Here is a 17,020-nt window from a genome sequence, read left to right as displayed (position 1 = left end):
TTAAAAAGTGATAGAGGACACCTAGTAAAGTAGTTCTGGTGAAACTGCCTGTTTACCATTCGAAATTAATAAATAAATGCGCTGCCTACAACGGCTGTGAGTAACCATAGCAACAGGCAGTCACATGCTCTATCATCTAAGGTTAGATATTATAGCCTAATACAACAATGAGCGACTTGCTATTTCTTTTAACATTTATGGAGAATATGGCAACTTTGACGACTGGTATGCTGCTTAAGAAAGAAAAAATGTAAATAAAACGGAGAAAATTACACCGCTGCTGCTCTGCTCCATTGAACGCTATTGGTAACGACGTAACTTGCGACCATAGTTGGATAACGATGCTTTCGGGAAACGCACCCCTGAATGAGAGAGACCCTGCGGGAGTTTTACGCAGCTGTCCAGACAACCAAGGCAGGAGAAGGCTGAACGTTACAGCGTTTCAAGCCTAAGGAGCCTGAGGCAAATGACCCTCTCTTTGATCTGATTAATTTATTGCCCATAACGTTAAGCGCAAATCGCTGGAGCTTTTTTTATTGTTGTTTGATTAATTGTTTTATGTGTAATAAAAAAAAAACTATGCCTACCTACCTTTGTGTTTCATGAAAAAAAAAAAGCATTTGTGAACCTGAAGGGATACGAGCTAAGCGGACTATAAATATCTCCGGTTGCTAAATAAACAGTCAGGCAAGGCAAGTTATTATTTGTAAAAACTAGATTTAGCCTAATTAAAATATAAACTAATGTTTTAAAAATGTTTTATTTGGCAAGTGACCATGGTATAAGCGGGTTAATGCCCTTCGAGGTGTCCATTGTCAGGTTTTAATGGACTTCGGCGGAGGCAACCGTCCTCCGCTGCGCGTCGGCCGGTTTACGCCTCGCCGTCGTCCATTAAAACCTGACAATGGACACCTCGTCGGGCATTAACCCTTACATACACAACAACAATAAAATAGCACAATGACAGGATTGATATGGTATACCCACGTTGTAACAAATAAATAAAAGATCTTTTTCACAAAAGTTATCTTGCACTTTTGCCTCCGGCATCGCCCTGTCAGTCATTGCACCTCACTCTAGTCATGTGACTCCTGTGGCTCAACTTACCTCAGTATCTCCAATTTACACTTTATATTCTTCAGTCCAGTGCAGAGCAGCTTCACTCCTGAATCCTGCAGCTTATTATTGTTCACGTTCAGCTCTTTCAGATTGGTGTCTGATCCAAGAACTGCAGCCAGAGATGAACAGCTTTTGTTTGTTAAGTTACAATTATTTAACCTACAATAAAGTCACAACACAGAATTAGATTGAACACATACAATACATTTTCTATATACTAATATTAATGAAATTTTCCACTTATTTTTTACATAAACAGCATATACAGCAAAGAGGCCGAGTTAAAAAGACATTTACCTTTAAAAACTACAATTTCCTCAACAATAGTGTTTTTATACAATGACAAATTTCCAAGACAAATTGAAGCATGTTTGAAAAAATATTTGTGTAAAGCTGTTATATCTATAGGATATTTTCTCTATTTATGTCACCTGATAGAGTTTAGGTTCTTGCCAGTGTTGCCTCTGTCTTTCTTAACTCTTTCCCCGCCAAACACGGAATTTTGCCGCAGATAGATCGTATAATATTATGACACTATGTATGTGTGTGTGCAGGCATTTATGTGTGGCTGTCTAAATATGAAGGTGTAATTGTCAAATTATTTCTCTCTTTGTGCACATTTACCACATTGTAATATGTATTTGTGTGTGTGTGTGTGTGTGTGTGTGTCTAGGCCTGTTTATTGTAATTCCAATTATTCATTATTCATAGGTAGAACACAGAGAGGCAGAGGCAGAAGTTTTATTGCAAAAGTTACATTTCCCTTACATCCTGGGAAATTTGATATATTTTACATTTATTTTATGTTTTTAATTTATTTTGGAAAGTTTTATATATGAAGGAAACAACATCTGAATGTATTCTGCTTTTAACTCTTTCCCCGCCAGCGTTTTTAAAAAAAGTTGCCAGCCACCGCCAGGGTTTTTGACGATTTTCGCAAAATTTGAATGCCCCCGCTGAATATTTTCTTCCATGAATATATGAAGATGATATATATAAAAATAAAGATCTGAGCCTCTGCTTTTAGGCAAAAAAAAACGTTTTTATTTTATCTTCATCTGTTCTTTTTTTATTGCCTCTTGAACAGAGGTAGGTTTTGTCAAAAACACAACATTTTGGACAAAAAACTGAGAAAAAGGTGTTTTTATCAAACAAGTGCATTTAAAAGCGGAATACATTTAGATGTTGTTTCCTTCATATATAAAACTTTCCAAAATAAATTAAAAACATAAAATAAATGTAAAATATATCAAATTTCCCAGGATGTAAGGGAAATGTAACTTTTGCAATAAAACTTCTGCCTCTGCCTCTCTGTGTTCTACCTGTGAATAATTGGAATTACAATAAACAGGCCTAGACACACACACACACACACGCACACACACACACACACACACACACACACACACACACACACACACACACATACTTGTTTTTGTGGTATAGAAGGTCGCACCGGTGTGGTGGTGGTATATAGGGACACACCTTTCCCAATGCCCTACAGTGATGATAAAACTATCAAAAATTTTGTTTTGATCTGCAGATCACAAATCTGACTTCAAATGTTCTATACACACAACAGAACAGAAAATATAAAAATGGTGGTATACAAGGACATTCCCGCCCCCTCCTAAAATGTCCCCGCCTATGACATAATTGTGATTTATGGGACCCGACCTGATTATGAGGACACTCATTTTACAATACACAAAATATGTCATTTGGGTGGATTACAGGGACCTATGTGTTTTACTGGTACATGCCCACACACACACACAAACCTGACGAGATTGTGTATTACCAAGACTAAGGTGATTTAAGAGTACTGGATCTTAAACACAATACACAACTGCACAATCCAACATTATAAGGACGAGTGTGTTTACTGGCACATGCCCACACACACACACAAACCTGACGAGATGGTGTATTACCAAGACTAAGGTGATTTAAGAGTACTGGATCTCCAATACAATACACAAAAAAACTTGCAACATTACAGGGACAGAAGTGTTTTACAAGTGCTTTAATTATGACTTCAATAATATCATCATAAACATCGAGTTTTTTTCAGTTTTACCATGTAATTCCATCATGTCATGCCATTTTAAGTGTAAAGTCACATCCACAAACTTAAAAACATGGTCAATAAAACTTGTATAAGACATATTGAAATGGCATAGAGAACCACTCAAAACTTTGGAAAGATTGACAAAACAGCCCTTTGAAGCAGACACATTTTAAAGATGTCATTAAACAGGCTTTGAAATGTATAAAATTAACTCACTCAACATGCAATAGATGCTGCTTAGTGCTGCACAGTATTGAAGAAAAAAAGCGATATGCGTTAACTCATTAAATAATGCGATATTCGATACAGTAATGTTTAAAGTGTGTAAAACAAACTTAAATTATCTATTATTTAACCTTACATAAATGTTTCACATTCTTTTTGTGACAAGAAAACATCAGCTTCTGAAAGTGAACATCAGTGTTTTACTGTACACTGATATTAAAATAATACTTCTTATGCTAAAGCACAGGGTTCAGATTATCCTACATTAGGATTATTTAACAACAGAAACTGAATAATCAAATGTGAAAATAAAACACTGCTTAGTTTTCACTGTATTATTTACATATATACAGTTATTCAGCAAACAGCAGTGAGTGATTTTCTTTTGTTCATGACCCCAGCTATTGCAAGCCGTCGCGATATGCATATCGCGATATATACATCTGCAAAACAAACCAAATTACAACGGACGGTTTACCTCTGTTATTTCCAGAAAATATAAACAGAATTGTCAAGTCAAGTTTCAAAGCAGATTTACAGGAAAATTATTTAACAAAGTTTGCTTGGGTTGTACATCAGCTCTAGAAGAGTCTAGTGTCAATATAACTATCATTGTAAGTACATGAGCTCCCGTGTGTTTAGAGCTTACTAAAGCATGTATTCTCCTGCGCTGAGAATGAGAGTGAGGTAGAGATTGAAACTCCACAGAAAGGGTCTTCAGTGGTCTTACACTTCTGCCATTCAGTCAGTGTGGCCAGTTTTCCTTTGGTTATATGTGCCTTAACATGTTTAATTGCAGCTGTAACTTCAGCATTTGACCAGCACACTTTTTGTCCTTTCCACAAGGTTTTCAATTTCTTCCTCACTGTCATTCTCTGTACAGAATACAACATGCTTTGTAAGTACATGAGCTCTCATAGATAAAGCTTACTAGATGGTCATATTCTGATTTAAACCTCGGGTACCTTGAGGCACGTCAGTGGTTTTCTCGATGGGCATCTTCTGAACACCTGGAAGAAATCAGTTATATACTGATCAGAAACTCAGATGTAACTCAAACCTGTATCTAGAGCTTAAAACTGGTTTTACATCTGATATCTAAAAAATACATTTCAAATGATATTCAGATGAAATGTTGTGTTAAACAGATGCTTTTAAAGTTTTAGACCAACATGAACATCATCAACGTATTGGTATCGGCCAGAATTACAATGTTGGTGCAACACTGACTCCATTAATGTTCTTCTAGAAAAGGTGCACACTATAGTGCAAATATCTGATTATTGATAACTGATTATTGACTGATTATTACAATTAATGACAAAAGAAATGTTAAGACATGTAATCTGATATTACCTACTGAAACACTATAGCATTATATATATATACACACACACACACTGAACAATTATAAACGCAACACATTTGTTTTTGCCCCCATTTTTCATGAGCTGAACTCAAAGATTTAAGACTTTTTCTATGTACACAAAAGGCCATTTCTCTCAAATATTGTTCACATATCGTTTAAATCAGTGTTAGTGAGCACTTCTCCTTTGCCGAGATAATCCATCCACCTCACAGGTGTGGCGTATCAAGATGCTGATTAGACTATGTGATTATTGCACAGGTGTGCCTCAGGCTGGCCACATTAAAATGTGCAGTTCTACTGTATTGGGGGGTCAAAAAACCCTCAGTCAGTCTCTGGTGTGAGCACCATTTGCCTCACGCAGTGCAACACATCTCTTTCGCATAGAGTTGATCAGGTTGTTGATTGTGGAGTGTGTAATGTTGGTCCAGTGTTGGTCCACTTGCTGGATATTGGCAGAACCTGGAACACACCGTCTTAAACGCCGATCCAGAGCATCCCAAACATGCTCAATGGGTCACATATCCGGTGAGTATGCAACATGATATTGTTGCATACTATATATGCAACTATATATGCTGCAACATGACACAACAATGGGCCTCAGGATCTCGTCACGGTCTCTCTGTGCATTCAAAATGCCATCAATAAAATGCACCTGTGTTCATTGTCCATAACATACGCCTGCCCATTCCATAACCCTCCCGCCACCATGGGCCACTCGATCCACAACGTTGACATCAGCAAACCGCTCATCCACACGACGGCATACACGGTGTCTGCCATCTGTCCTGTACAGTGAAAACCGGGATTCATCCGTGGAGAGAACAGCTCTCTAAAGTGCCAGACGGCATCGAATGTGAGAATTAGCCCACTCAAGTCGGTTACAAGGATGAACTGTAGTCCAGCCGAGACCCTGATGAGGAGGACGAGCATGCGGATGAGCTTCCCTGAGACACTTTCTGACAGCTATGCACACTGGTTGTTGCAGCAGCAGTCCGGTTGGCTGGTCTCAGTCTTGTAGGAGAAGAGGCTGGATGTGGAGGTCCTGGGCTGATGTGGTTACACGTGGTGTGCGGTTGTGAGGCCGGCTGGATGTGCTGGAAAATTCTCTGAAACACCTTTGGAAACGGCTAATGGTAGAGAAATTAACATTCAATTCATGGGCAACAGCTCTGGTGGACATTCCTGCAGTCGGCATGCCAATCGCACGCTCCCTCAAAACTTCGACATCTGAGGCATTGTGCTGTGTGATAAAACTGCACATTATAGAGCGGCCTTTTATTGTGGCCAGCCTAAAACACACCTGTGAGGTGGATGGATTATCTCGGCAAAGAAGAAGTGCTCACTAACACATATTTATGAACAATATTTGAGAGAAATGGCCTTTTGTGTACATAGAAAAAGTCTCAGATCTTTGAGTTCAGCTCATGAAAAATGGGGGCAAAAACAAAAGTGTTGCGTTTATAATTGTTTTCAGTGTATACAACTGGCTTAAAACAATTAAGCCAGTTATATACGCAACACAGTATAATTTTAATTTGACCATTGGGTGCGGATACTTAAGTCAGAGAGCATTATTAGGGCGTGTGGATGATGTGTGTTTGGCTGTGGATTCGGGTGACATTGGAGCTCATCTTACTCTAAAGCAGTGAATCTGCACGCAATAACAGCTCGGGTGCACACGGCTAACTTGGTTTATCAAGTTAGTGGTATTACATCCTGCATAATCTGTGTGCGTGACATGAGCGCACACAGCGCGTGTCTTCTCCAGGTCTTACCGGGTTGTTCATAAAAGCCAAATGTGGCCAGATGTAGGCTTTTAAAGTAGTTTTATTGACTCGCACTCGGGGGGACTCGCCTCCCTCTGCCAGTGTACGCAACAAAGCACATACGTGATAAATGACGTCAGAAAAAAGCGTCAGTGCATTATAACCGGTTATGGTCTATTACTGAACCGATACCAAATCGTCCTCGTCCGCATCACAATGCATCGTAGAAACGATTCATTTTGACACCCATAACAAACGCAGTCATGGCGCAGCACAAAGTGAAATTGTTGTGGACAGCAGAGATGGAGGATCAGCTAGATTTGTGGCAACAGCACGAATGTTTATACAACGTGTTATGTAAAACCTTTCCAAAAACTATTCTGTATTCTGTATTCTGAACTCTTGCGAGATTTTGTGCTCACAGTCGAGACTCTGGTTAAAAACCTGTTCGTGTGTGGAGCAAAACTATAGGAGCAAAATGGTTAAATCTAGGATTTTTGGCCTCATGTTTGTGGTCTATCACATTTTGAAAATCTTATAAGATGTAAAAATTATTTTGGTGTGTACCCAGCATTAGTTGACACATACCAACATAACTAGAGACGCTGCAGCTCCAGCAGCAACATCTCCTCCAGAACCGCTTCCATCAGGATCACTGGCAGCAGAATCCGTCACACTGATCTCATCTGAGAGAAAAAGAGACATTTAAAACAAGAACATCTTCAGTTTAACCTGTATTCAGATGTCATTTACGAAACATGAAAAATTACGCCGTTTAATAATAATAATATTAATAAAAACTATAATACTTCACTAAGATGCCTATTATTCGAATTATCGCTAAGACCGTAATATTCTAAAACTGTCAATGAAAAATTAATATTTTATAATGCGTATATTATTTTACAATAGGAGGTTATAATACTTTCTTAATTTCGTCACTTAAGCTGTTATACTGGCAGAAACCTGCAGTTTCAGTGAAAACAGGTTTATAAACGCATCTTATTACAAAATCTTATTACCACAAAAAATGTGGATATAATGCGAATGTGAAAATAATGTAACTGGTGCTGGTTGCGTGCCAAATGCATGTTAAACTCAGAGATGGAGTTCACTGCATTCATTCCCTGAGAAACGGGGCGTGGAAAAAGGCAGATCATGAGCTGATCGAGCGAGTAAAGTGTGCTCTTCAGCACTTGCTTAATTATCGACTTTTGCCATTTGATAAGGGCGCTATAAACCATGTTGTACTTTTGATTTTAGTTTGTTTGAGAGATGCTTTGCCAAAAATAAATAATATTTAAAAGAAATATGATATAATATAAAATAAACACAGACAAATATTTTTGGTTCATTTGGATCAAACTGTGGTGGGTCACTAGAGTAAAGGTAATAAATGGTAACACTGTATAAATTTGACTCCGAAAAAATGCCAAATAATAAACAGTTAAGAGGCTATAATGACATGTTATAGTGAGATATGACAGTGCTTCTGCAACACGCATCACTACAGATGAGTAGCTGAGTATCTCTTCAGCATTCTGATGCGCAAAATACCAATTGAAAACTAAAGTCACAGATGATCAACAGAGTCATCTTGATGATTTTACCAGTGCAGATGTTACTCTCTCTCTATTGATCTTAAAATTAGCTGACGATACATAAAATGTGGCTCATAGTGGTTGCTTTCAATGACGTGAACACCTTTAAATCTGATATAGCGTGGGATTTGAAGATTCGGATTTATATCCGTTTTGTGAACACATTTATGTGGCCAGGTGTAAATGGAATTGTTTTGACAATGAAATGACCCGGGGCCTTTACCATGAAGCTGGTTTAGGTGGCTAGCCAGCTATGTTTCAGTTTACTTTGCGCCAACCCTGGGTTTAAGGCACCATGAAAGTCTTTTAGTAATTTTTAGTAATGTTTATTTAGAATAATAAATTTGTATGATTTAGAAATTATTATTCCCTTAATCTATCACACATGTACAATTTTAGTTCATCAACTACAATGCAGATTTTAAATGAATAAATAAATATATAAAAGGTAACATAAATATACTTTAGAATCAATAGATAAAGCTATAAAATGCTATAGCTATAAAAATATGAAGCTATAAAACTTCACAACTTTTACTTGCACTGATATACAGTGACAAGCCTTTTTCTTTTAGTTGTCCTCTTTCATAGACAGATATTTTCTTCTTGTTGTGTAAATTTGTTTAAATTCTTAATATTTTAATATTTCTATTTAATAAGTGAATTGTGCTGCTTCTCTTGCGAGAAATGAATTTCAGTTTTGAATGAGTTTCTCTTTCTCAGCATGTGATTGGCTGTTGGCTACTGATGTCACACTTAAACTCAGGATCAAAGCCTGAGTTGACAGAGAAAGTTGATGATCAGCATCATGGTACAGGCCTCAGGTGTAAAAAAAAAAATATGATGTGATAAAGATCTTACTAGACTAGCAATTTCTAAAATGATGCAATGCTCTTTTTATTACCATGTCAACACAGTCTTGACTCTTGACCCTCCAATGATGATCTGATATGGTCCTTCTCAGGGCTCATCTGAAAGCAAGGTAAAGAAAGAAAAAAATAACATTCTACTAAAGACAAAGGACTCAGAGATTCTCCAAATGAAGCAGCACAGATACTTGACTCCATCAACACTGACTGATCACGGTCATAAAACATAAGATTAAAACAATTTCACATTATCAATGATATACTTGAGCAAAAGAAGGCTGATCATGCCAAAACAAATTCAGGCATGATGGTACATTTCAAACCACTTAGTATTAATAGTGATCAAATTAATGAGATGAATAGGGACTTCAGTTTTAAAACAGGGTGACATACGCAAGTTGTGATCATGTATATAGTTAAAACCCTATAGATATATGGTCATAACCACTCAGAGATGTATGATATATAGGGCTCCATATCAGTATTGGAAAATAAATTTTTAATGTTATCGTTGTCAATTCGATAGGAAAATTAGGTTGATTAACACTGATGAATAATGGATTATGTCCTTCAGCTTCAGATGTGCGCTGTTCCCCATGATGGTTGTGAACAGTTTGAATCACAAATCTGTGATCTCTTTTATTTTGTTATATGTATATGTATATATATATATATATATATACTTTATCTCATATAGAAATCATTTGGCTGAGTAAATGATCGCTGCAGTAAAGCGCTTCACTGTAGGCCTAGCGGTGATCATCTCCTTTAGCACATGCGCTCAAACAGCAAAGCAGAACAATAATAACTATGATTGGGACTGTCATATACATAACATTATAATGAGCAAACTACTGCATTAAAAACTTTGTGAATTCTTTGGGTTTAGCTGCTGTTTCATCCACAACAGGAGTTTCACTATGTAACTTTTCTCAAGTTAATGTCTGCATGATTTTGTATATCTAATCAATCATATATAGGCTGTGTTCCGTTGAGCTAAAACCATCTAATAAAGCTTCAGTTTATGGGTGTTCCTTCAGCTCTTAAGCTTTAGCACAGCTCAAACACAACGCTATTTGAAACAGAAATATTAAAGATGTTTACTGTAATATTCAAATGTTTAATATTAAAAAGTTCTACATGTTTAAAAAACACTGATGCGTTATTATTCATAACTAGTACTTTTTTTTGTTCTTGTATCATTTATCAACAATATGGTTTGAGTAAAATCATTCCCTTATTGTGTGTGCGGAGTGGACTTGGCAAACCCAGACAACTTCCGGCAAATTTAGATTTACTCTGCAAGTAAGTCTGGCATAGACCTCATTCAAGCCTATTTCTAATCCGTCAAAATCGCGGAACTTATCAGAAACGTTGGCTTCCATTGACTCCCAATCATTTTGGTGACAGCGAATAACTTTACATCGAAGATGTCCAAAGACTCCATTTGTCCATTATTTATTTCTAAAGAAAAGGGTTGGGTAGTAACCAAAGTCTATGGCATGAGGCGCACACACGCAGTCTCTCGCTGTCTCCCTCTCCCTCTCCAACGTGCGCGTACTATACGGTTTATTGAAGCACTGTCTGATCTGTCTCGCACGCGCTTTTGCTCGCTCGCTCTAGATTCCGGGAGATTTGAACTAATTTGCGATTATCCAGGAGCCGTTATCAATATGCGGGAGACTCCCGGAACGTCTGCCGATAGCGAGGATATTATTGAAGATGCCGAAGACAAAACGCTGCAAGGTTTGGCTGCATTTCACATGTAAAATTACGCGTCAGAACGATTGTCTGAACTTAAGCCCATATAGAATCACCATTCGCACCGCCTTGACGCTCACGTCGTCATATTATATTAGTGCGCGCATGCTCTGCTCCTCAGATATCTATAGAAGCTTGTCAGCAGCGCGAGGAGTTTGGCAGCAAACGGAGCATCTCGTTCCCTATTCAGAGAACATGGTTTACACAGAGACGTTCTCTTTCATATGTTCATATGCAGTGGGAACGAAATATAAAACTGGATAAGAGCTTAACTAGTAAATGACCAGATAACTTACATGACTAGTTAAAGCAGACAAAACATGGGAACCTGTAGCCATGTCGATATTATATTACCCTGGTAGTAATCTCTATTAATCTCCAGTATAATTATATTGTTTGATATAATATTGTTTTATTTGATATTATGTAAATATGATTTTTTATTTTATATTTGGTTTATTTATTATTAACATATGTTACTTGTTTATATTGTAAGTTAATATTGTGTCCAGTTTGGCCCTGTAAATAAAGGGATATTATTTTTTTGACAAAGTGTGTGCGGTTTCCTTTTCTTGAGTACCGTTTCAAGAACCATTTAGGCACCGGAACCGTTTAAAAAATACCTAGTAGGTACTGGTATCGGATAAAACCCAAACGATACCAAACCCTACTAAAGAAACATGACAATGTATAAAAGGCCCCATTACTTTGTATCTTACGTTACGGCCGATTTAGAAGATGTTTTTGTAAAAATAGGCTAACGATTGCGTCACGAGACTCTGTCGCACACTAGAGCAATTACCATATAGAGTGGAGGAGAAGCTCAGCATTCGGGGGGACGTGGAGGCATAAAGTCAAGGGAGAAGCCCATAGAGAGCTGTAGAGTTGCTCCTGCTGCGAGCTCATGGACAGCTCTTACTCGCGCTCTCCGGCTCTGCAAGATTCGGAAGGGAATGATTCAGATTTCTCTTTGCACCGCTACTAGGTTACTCAAGTCTCATCTCCGTCGTCAAGCTCAGTTTGAGCCTGCGCAGTCGTTCAGCCATTTCTTTTACAGTCTATGGTTTTAAGCGATTTGAACGTTTCCTTTTTGTTAAAACCCGAGCAAAGAACAACACTCGGAGATGTTTCTCCGTCATCAACGCACTAACACCGCACTGCCACGATGAAGATTTTAAAACTGGAAGACGAAAAAAGTGGAAAAATACCCCTTAAATTTAACCATTTTAACCCTACTATTAAATCTAACAGATGCTAACATTGTCTTCAATGGTGTTCAACACACATACCTCTGTTAAAATCTCAGAAAATTTGGTTTGGGGTTTAATGGCTCTTTAAGAAAGATTAATAAATCCTGTAGAACTATTGTTCATTGTTAGTTAATGTTAACTAATACTAACAAGACACTAACATTTTTTTTCAAAAAAGTGAATGGAAATATGAATGTAAAATAAATTTTAAAGTTAATTAATTCCTCACTGGTTCAAACTAGGCTACTGTACTGTATTTGTTTGTTTCATGTTGAAGTGTTTGGGAGATTGGCTTTTAATGATGATCGTTTCGTTTTTGTAATTAGGCCTTTCAAAGTATATACAATTTGCCAATATATCAGATCTCGGCTTTCAAATATAAAGAATGATCAGTTATTGAACTCGGCCCAAATGTTCATATCTGTGTATCCCTAATTTGATTTCCAAAAATAAAAAAAACAAAAAACAATACCTTCTGTTCATCTCCGACTTGATTTCGAGTGTTGATTTCGAGAGTGGAGCGATCAACCTCACTGGGAGTCTACAAAACATAAAAGTAGACATGAAACACTGGTGTAAATATGTGAACACTAGATCTCACAGCACAGATCTTCCAGCACAACTCTCACTTACCTCGTGCAGTCCCAGAGTCAGAGCACATAATCATCACTGCCTGAGGACAACTGAGTCTTATGGCTCATCTGAAAATATGAAATAAAGCGTTACATACAGAACACTTCACCTAAGAGTTTAAAAAAATCATAAATAATATATAAGGACAATGTAGTCAGCCAGTTATTAATAATCAGGGTCCCGATACACAGCTACCTATCAATACTTATTTCCACATGAAATATTGATTTGAGATAATATACAAGATTACAAAACATTTCAATATTTAAATGTTAGCCAAGGTAATTTTAATGGATTTTATGCATCACATTACAAGTGTTTTCATTAAAGAATGTCACGTGTCTTACACCATTTTTTTATGAGGACATCATAAGATGAGATGAGATGTTCCTGATGTTTGACTTGTCTGGAGAATCTCAGTGTGTTGTGTAAGTTTGACAGAAGTCTGGTCTATGAGGACAGTAGTTTTACCAGGACACTGGTAACTAGAAACATTTGGATGGCACCCTGAGTTTAAGTATGTTTATGTATGAGAGTGATATAATACGAGACATTGCGCCTGTGCTAGAAATACAGTACGTGATCATGACTCACTTCTTATACACACAATCATAATTCAGTGACTGATAACAATCTGTTTCTGAGGAACTGAAATCTGTTCTATTCTTTAAGGAATAACTCAATTATTACATTAACATGGTCTTATCAGTTATCATCTGAAAAAAAGAAAGAAGAGCAAATAATATATATATATATATATATATATATATATAAAGACAAACAAGTACAAATTTTATTATTACTTATTGAAAGCCAATTTCAACAGAGGTTACTATTTTTTAACTTCTTCAATGATTACATTTAATCTAACAAGCACAAATAGTTTTTGATATTGGTATTCGCCAAAATGAGCTGTGAATTATGGGTCAGTATATCAGTATCAATCCTACTATTCCATATGTGTGTCCTGGTAAAACTGTGTCCTCATAGACCAGGATTCTGTCAAACTTACACAACACACACAGATTCTCCAGTCAAGTCAAACATCAGGAACATGTTCTTATGATGTCCTCATAAAACGGTGTCCTCATAAACCAGGTGTAAAGCTACACACAACCTGACATACTGTAATGAACACGCATGTAATGTGATGCACTAAAGCCCTGAACATTAATCTGTAGGGCTGCACAATATATTGCTTTATCATTCATACCTATCTGTGGTAGTGAGTCTAGTGACACTGCAGTATTAGGCCTATGTGAAGTCAGGCTATACATGCATAACCTAAAGATGATGCAGTGTTATTTTACAGTTATTTACTCAATTTCAGTACCTAAATGTTGTTAGACTCACCTGGAAAATATGAGCCACTGATTATTTCACATCTTTGTTAAATTTTTTTATCTATGCTTTCCATTTATTATTTTCTATACAGATACAAACCCCAACAAAATCACGCCAATCATTCTAGAATGATTAATTATCTCCAAATAGAGCTATTTAAGTAATTTGTAGAAATTGCTTTTTATATTGCATTATACGTATATTGTAGAAAAAACAAATATTGCAATATCAGTTTTTTGCAATATCGTGCCGATCTATTACATAGGGTCATTTTTAACCTTTAATAATAAAACAAGTAAAATCAACACTGTAAATAACATATCATGTAGCTGACACAGCTTTATTAAACAGTGTCACTTCAGCATGGAAACACTGAATTCAGCTTTATAATGATGGCTGAATCTGCCCTGGAGTAATCCTGACCTTTTGACAAAATGAGCTGTGAATTATGGGTCAGTATATCAGTATCGATCCTAATATTCCATATTTGTGTCCTGGTAAAACTGTGTCCTCATAGACCAGGATTCTGTCAAACTTACACAACACACACAGATTCTCCAGTCAAGTCAAACATCAGGAACATGTTCTTATGATGTCCTCATAAAACTGTGTCCTCATAAACCAGGTGTAAAGCTACACACAACCTGACATACTGTAATGAACACGCATGTAATGTGATGCACTAAAGCCCTGAACATTAATCTGTAGGGCTGCACAATATATTGCTTTATCATTCATACCTATCTGTGGTAGTGAGTCTAGTGACACTGCAGTATTAGGCATATGTGAAGTCAGGCTATACATGCATAACCTAAAGATGATGCAGTGTTATTTTACAGTTATTTACTCAATTTCAGTACCTAAATGTTGCTAGACTTACCTGGAAAATATGAGCCACTGATTATTTCACATCCTTGTTACATTTTTTTTATCTATGCTTATTTTTTTCTATACAGATACAAACCCCAACAAAATCACGCCAATCATTCTAGAATGATTCATTATTGCCAAATAGAGCTATTTAAGTCATTTGTAGAAATTGCTTTTTATATGTTGCATTATGTATTGTAGAAAAAAACAACAACAAATATTGCAATATCAGTTTTTTGCAATATCGTGCCTGTCTATTACATTGGGTCATTTTTAACCTTTAATAATAAAACAAGTAACTGTAAATAACATATCATGTACCTGACACAGCTTTATTAAACAGTGTCACTTAAGCATGGAAACACTGAATTCAGCTTTATAATGATGGCTGAATCTGCCCTGGAGTAATCCTGACCTATTGACATATTATTCAACAAGTTTGTTTTAAATAAATCGATAAATTATGGTAAACGGCATTCAAGTTATTTTCATACTTTATTATATGATATTTAAGGAATATGTTAATTGAACATAACTATTCATTTAATAAATTGCATTCACAATTGATAAATTACAGGCAATAGTGACAGTATTAATAAGACTTAATCAGACTGACAGTTATATTAATATTCAGAGTATATTGAATTATAGTCAGGAGTGATAAGAGCACATGTTTCTTAATGTAAGCATAACTGTTAATATACTGTACTGGGTAAAAAACACAGACTGTAGTCATGACAACGCGTTATTATGAAGGCTAGACTATTTTATGTGATCATTAAAGGTAGCAGTTACAATTAAAGTTCAATCTAAAACGAGTTTAAAATGACACAAGCATCGCTGATTCCCTCATGTCAGTCTGTAAACAGAATCACTAACTTAAAAGTCCGCTAGCTCCGTTAGCATCACGCGCTAGCTGCTTTCTAACTGTAAAACGAGCAGCAAAGAGCCTACAGGACATCACAAACAAGCCAAACAGACCCAGGTGCTATTAGAGAAGCAATTAAACAACATTATAACTTACCTAACACATAACAGTTGCTTTCATCGGGTCCAGATATGTCCTTTCGGTCCTTTCAGGTCCAGAGTTTGTCTCTCGTTCAAACAGGAAGTGACCGTGACGACCGTGACCTGATTAAGTTACGTCTAACTTATCATAATATAAACAGGGTTTTATTTATTTATTTATCATACAATTAATCCACAATTAATAAATTACAGGCAAAAATACTTAAATAATAATTATTTTGCATTAAGTTGCTTGTTATAAAGACTATGCTGACGCTGAATGAAGCTCCGCCCACCGGCGCCATTGTGTTTTCGCAATTTCCCGCCTACCGGTACCGATCTGTCCAATCACAGGCCTCGAAGCATACACTTGTGTAAAACATGCAAATTTTTGATGACGCGGGTGTAATACCGGGACCTGGCTACAGGGGCGACACTCGCGAAATCAGGGATACACTGTGTATGGTAAAATTTCAGGGTTTTGTGGTATATAAAGACATGGCGCCAAACTTTGAGAGGGAGCATCTGGGACATCGTAGATGGCGTTTACACTGTCGGAATTATGAGGACATGGCCTCTGTCCTCGTAAACCCAAATGTCCCCATAGTGCCGGTGCGTATTCAGGTCAAATGTCCTCGTAAACCACAAAAACAAACACACACACACACACACACACACACACACACACACACACAAATACATATTACAATGTGGTAAATGTGCACAAAGAGAGAAATAATTTGACAATTACACCTTCATATTTAGACAGCCACACATAAATGCCTGCACACACACATACATATTATAGTGTCATAATATTATACGATCTATCTGCGGCACGTCCATGGCTAGCATGAACATGTGCATCTCTCTCACTGACTACTTCGTCCCGATCAGATTCAGAATTATCAAATAAAGAGTGATCGGACTCCGAGTCCATTAACCTCCAGTACTTCAGCCATATACCTCTGCATTGTCTGTCTGATACATTCTCACTACTCCACTGTTTGAGACGATTGCAATCTGTTTCTCTAAACAAAGAGTTGCGCAATCATTCAGGACATGCGCGCGGGTCTTCCTTACCGTATACCACCTAAAACACGGATACCCGGAAAATTCCGTGTTTGGCGC

The 17,020-nt window shown here is 36.9% G+C and overlaps 1 protein-coding gene and 1 long non-coding RNA gene across 3 annotated transcripts in view; both read right to left on the bottom strand.

The window, feature by feature from the left end:
* LOC120469642 (protein NLRC3-like) overlaps positions 1–17,020 on the bottom strand; it is a 32,980-nt gene that overhangs the window by 9,927 nt on the left and 6,033 nt on the right. Inside the window, exon 7 of one of the 2 annotated variants that reach the window (XR_016146367.1) lies at positions 1,108–1,228. Coding sequence is in view for 1 of the 2 variants with exons in the window: in XM_089119069.1 (XP_088975195.1) it covers positions 1,104–1,278 (175 nt within the window). In the remaining variant the exon portion in view is untranslated. Of the gene's footprint in view, positions 1–1,103; positions 1,279–17,020 lie in introns of those variants that run through there. The other variant, XM_089119069.1, reaches the window with a different exon arrangement.
* Positions 3,865–16,562, bottom strand: LOC148997670 (uncharacterized). Its single transcript, XR_016146368.1, has 6 exons — positions 15,906–16,562; positions 12,668–12,735; positions 12,507–12,575; positions 9,059–9,125; positions 7,142–7,239; positions 3,865–4,425 (listed from the first exon to the last, which is right to left on the bottom strand). It is a non-coding gene; the product is annotated as an uncharacterized LOC148997670 (long non-coding RNA).

This window comes from Pimephales promelas, chromosome 2 (genome assembly GCF_988280905.1).
Source record: "Pimephales promelas chromosome 2, fPimPro1.hap1.1, whole genome shotgun sequence".
NCBI classification, from domain to species: Eukaryota; Metazoa; Chordata; class Actinopteri; order Cypriniformes; family Leuciscidae; genus Pimephales; species Pimephales promelas.
Note: the sequence above shows the minus strand (reverse complement) of the source record. Positions and strands in the feature narration are given on the sequence as shown.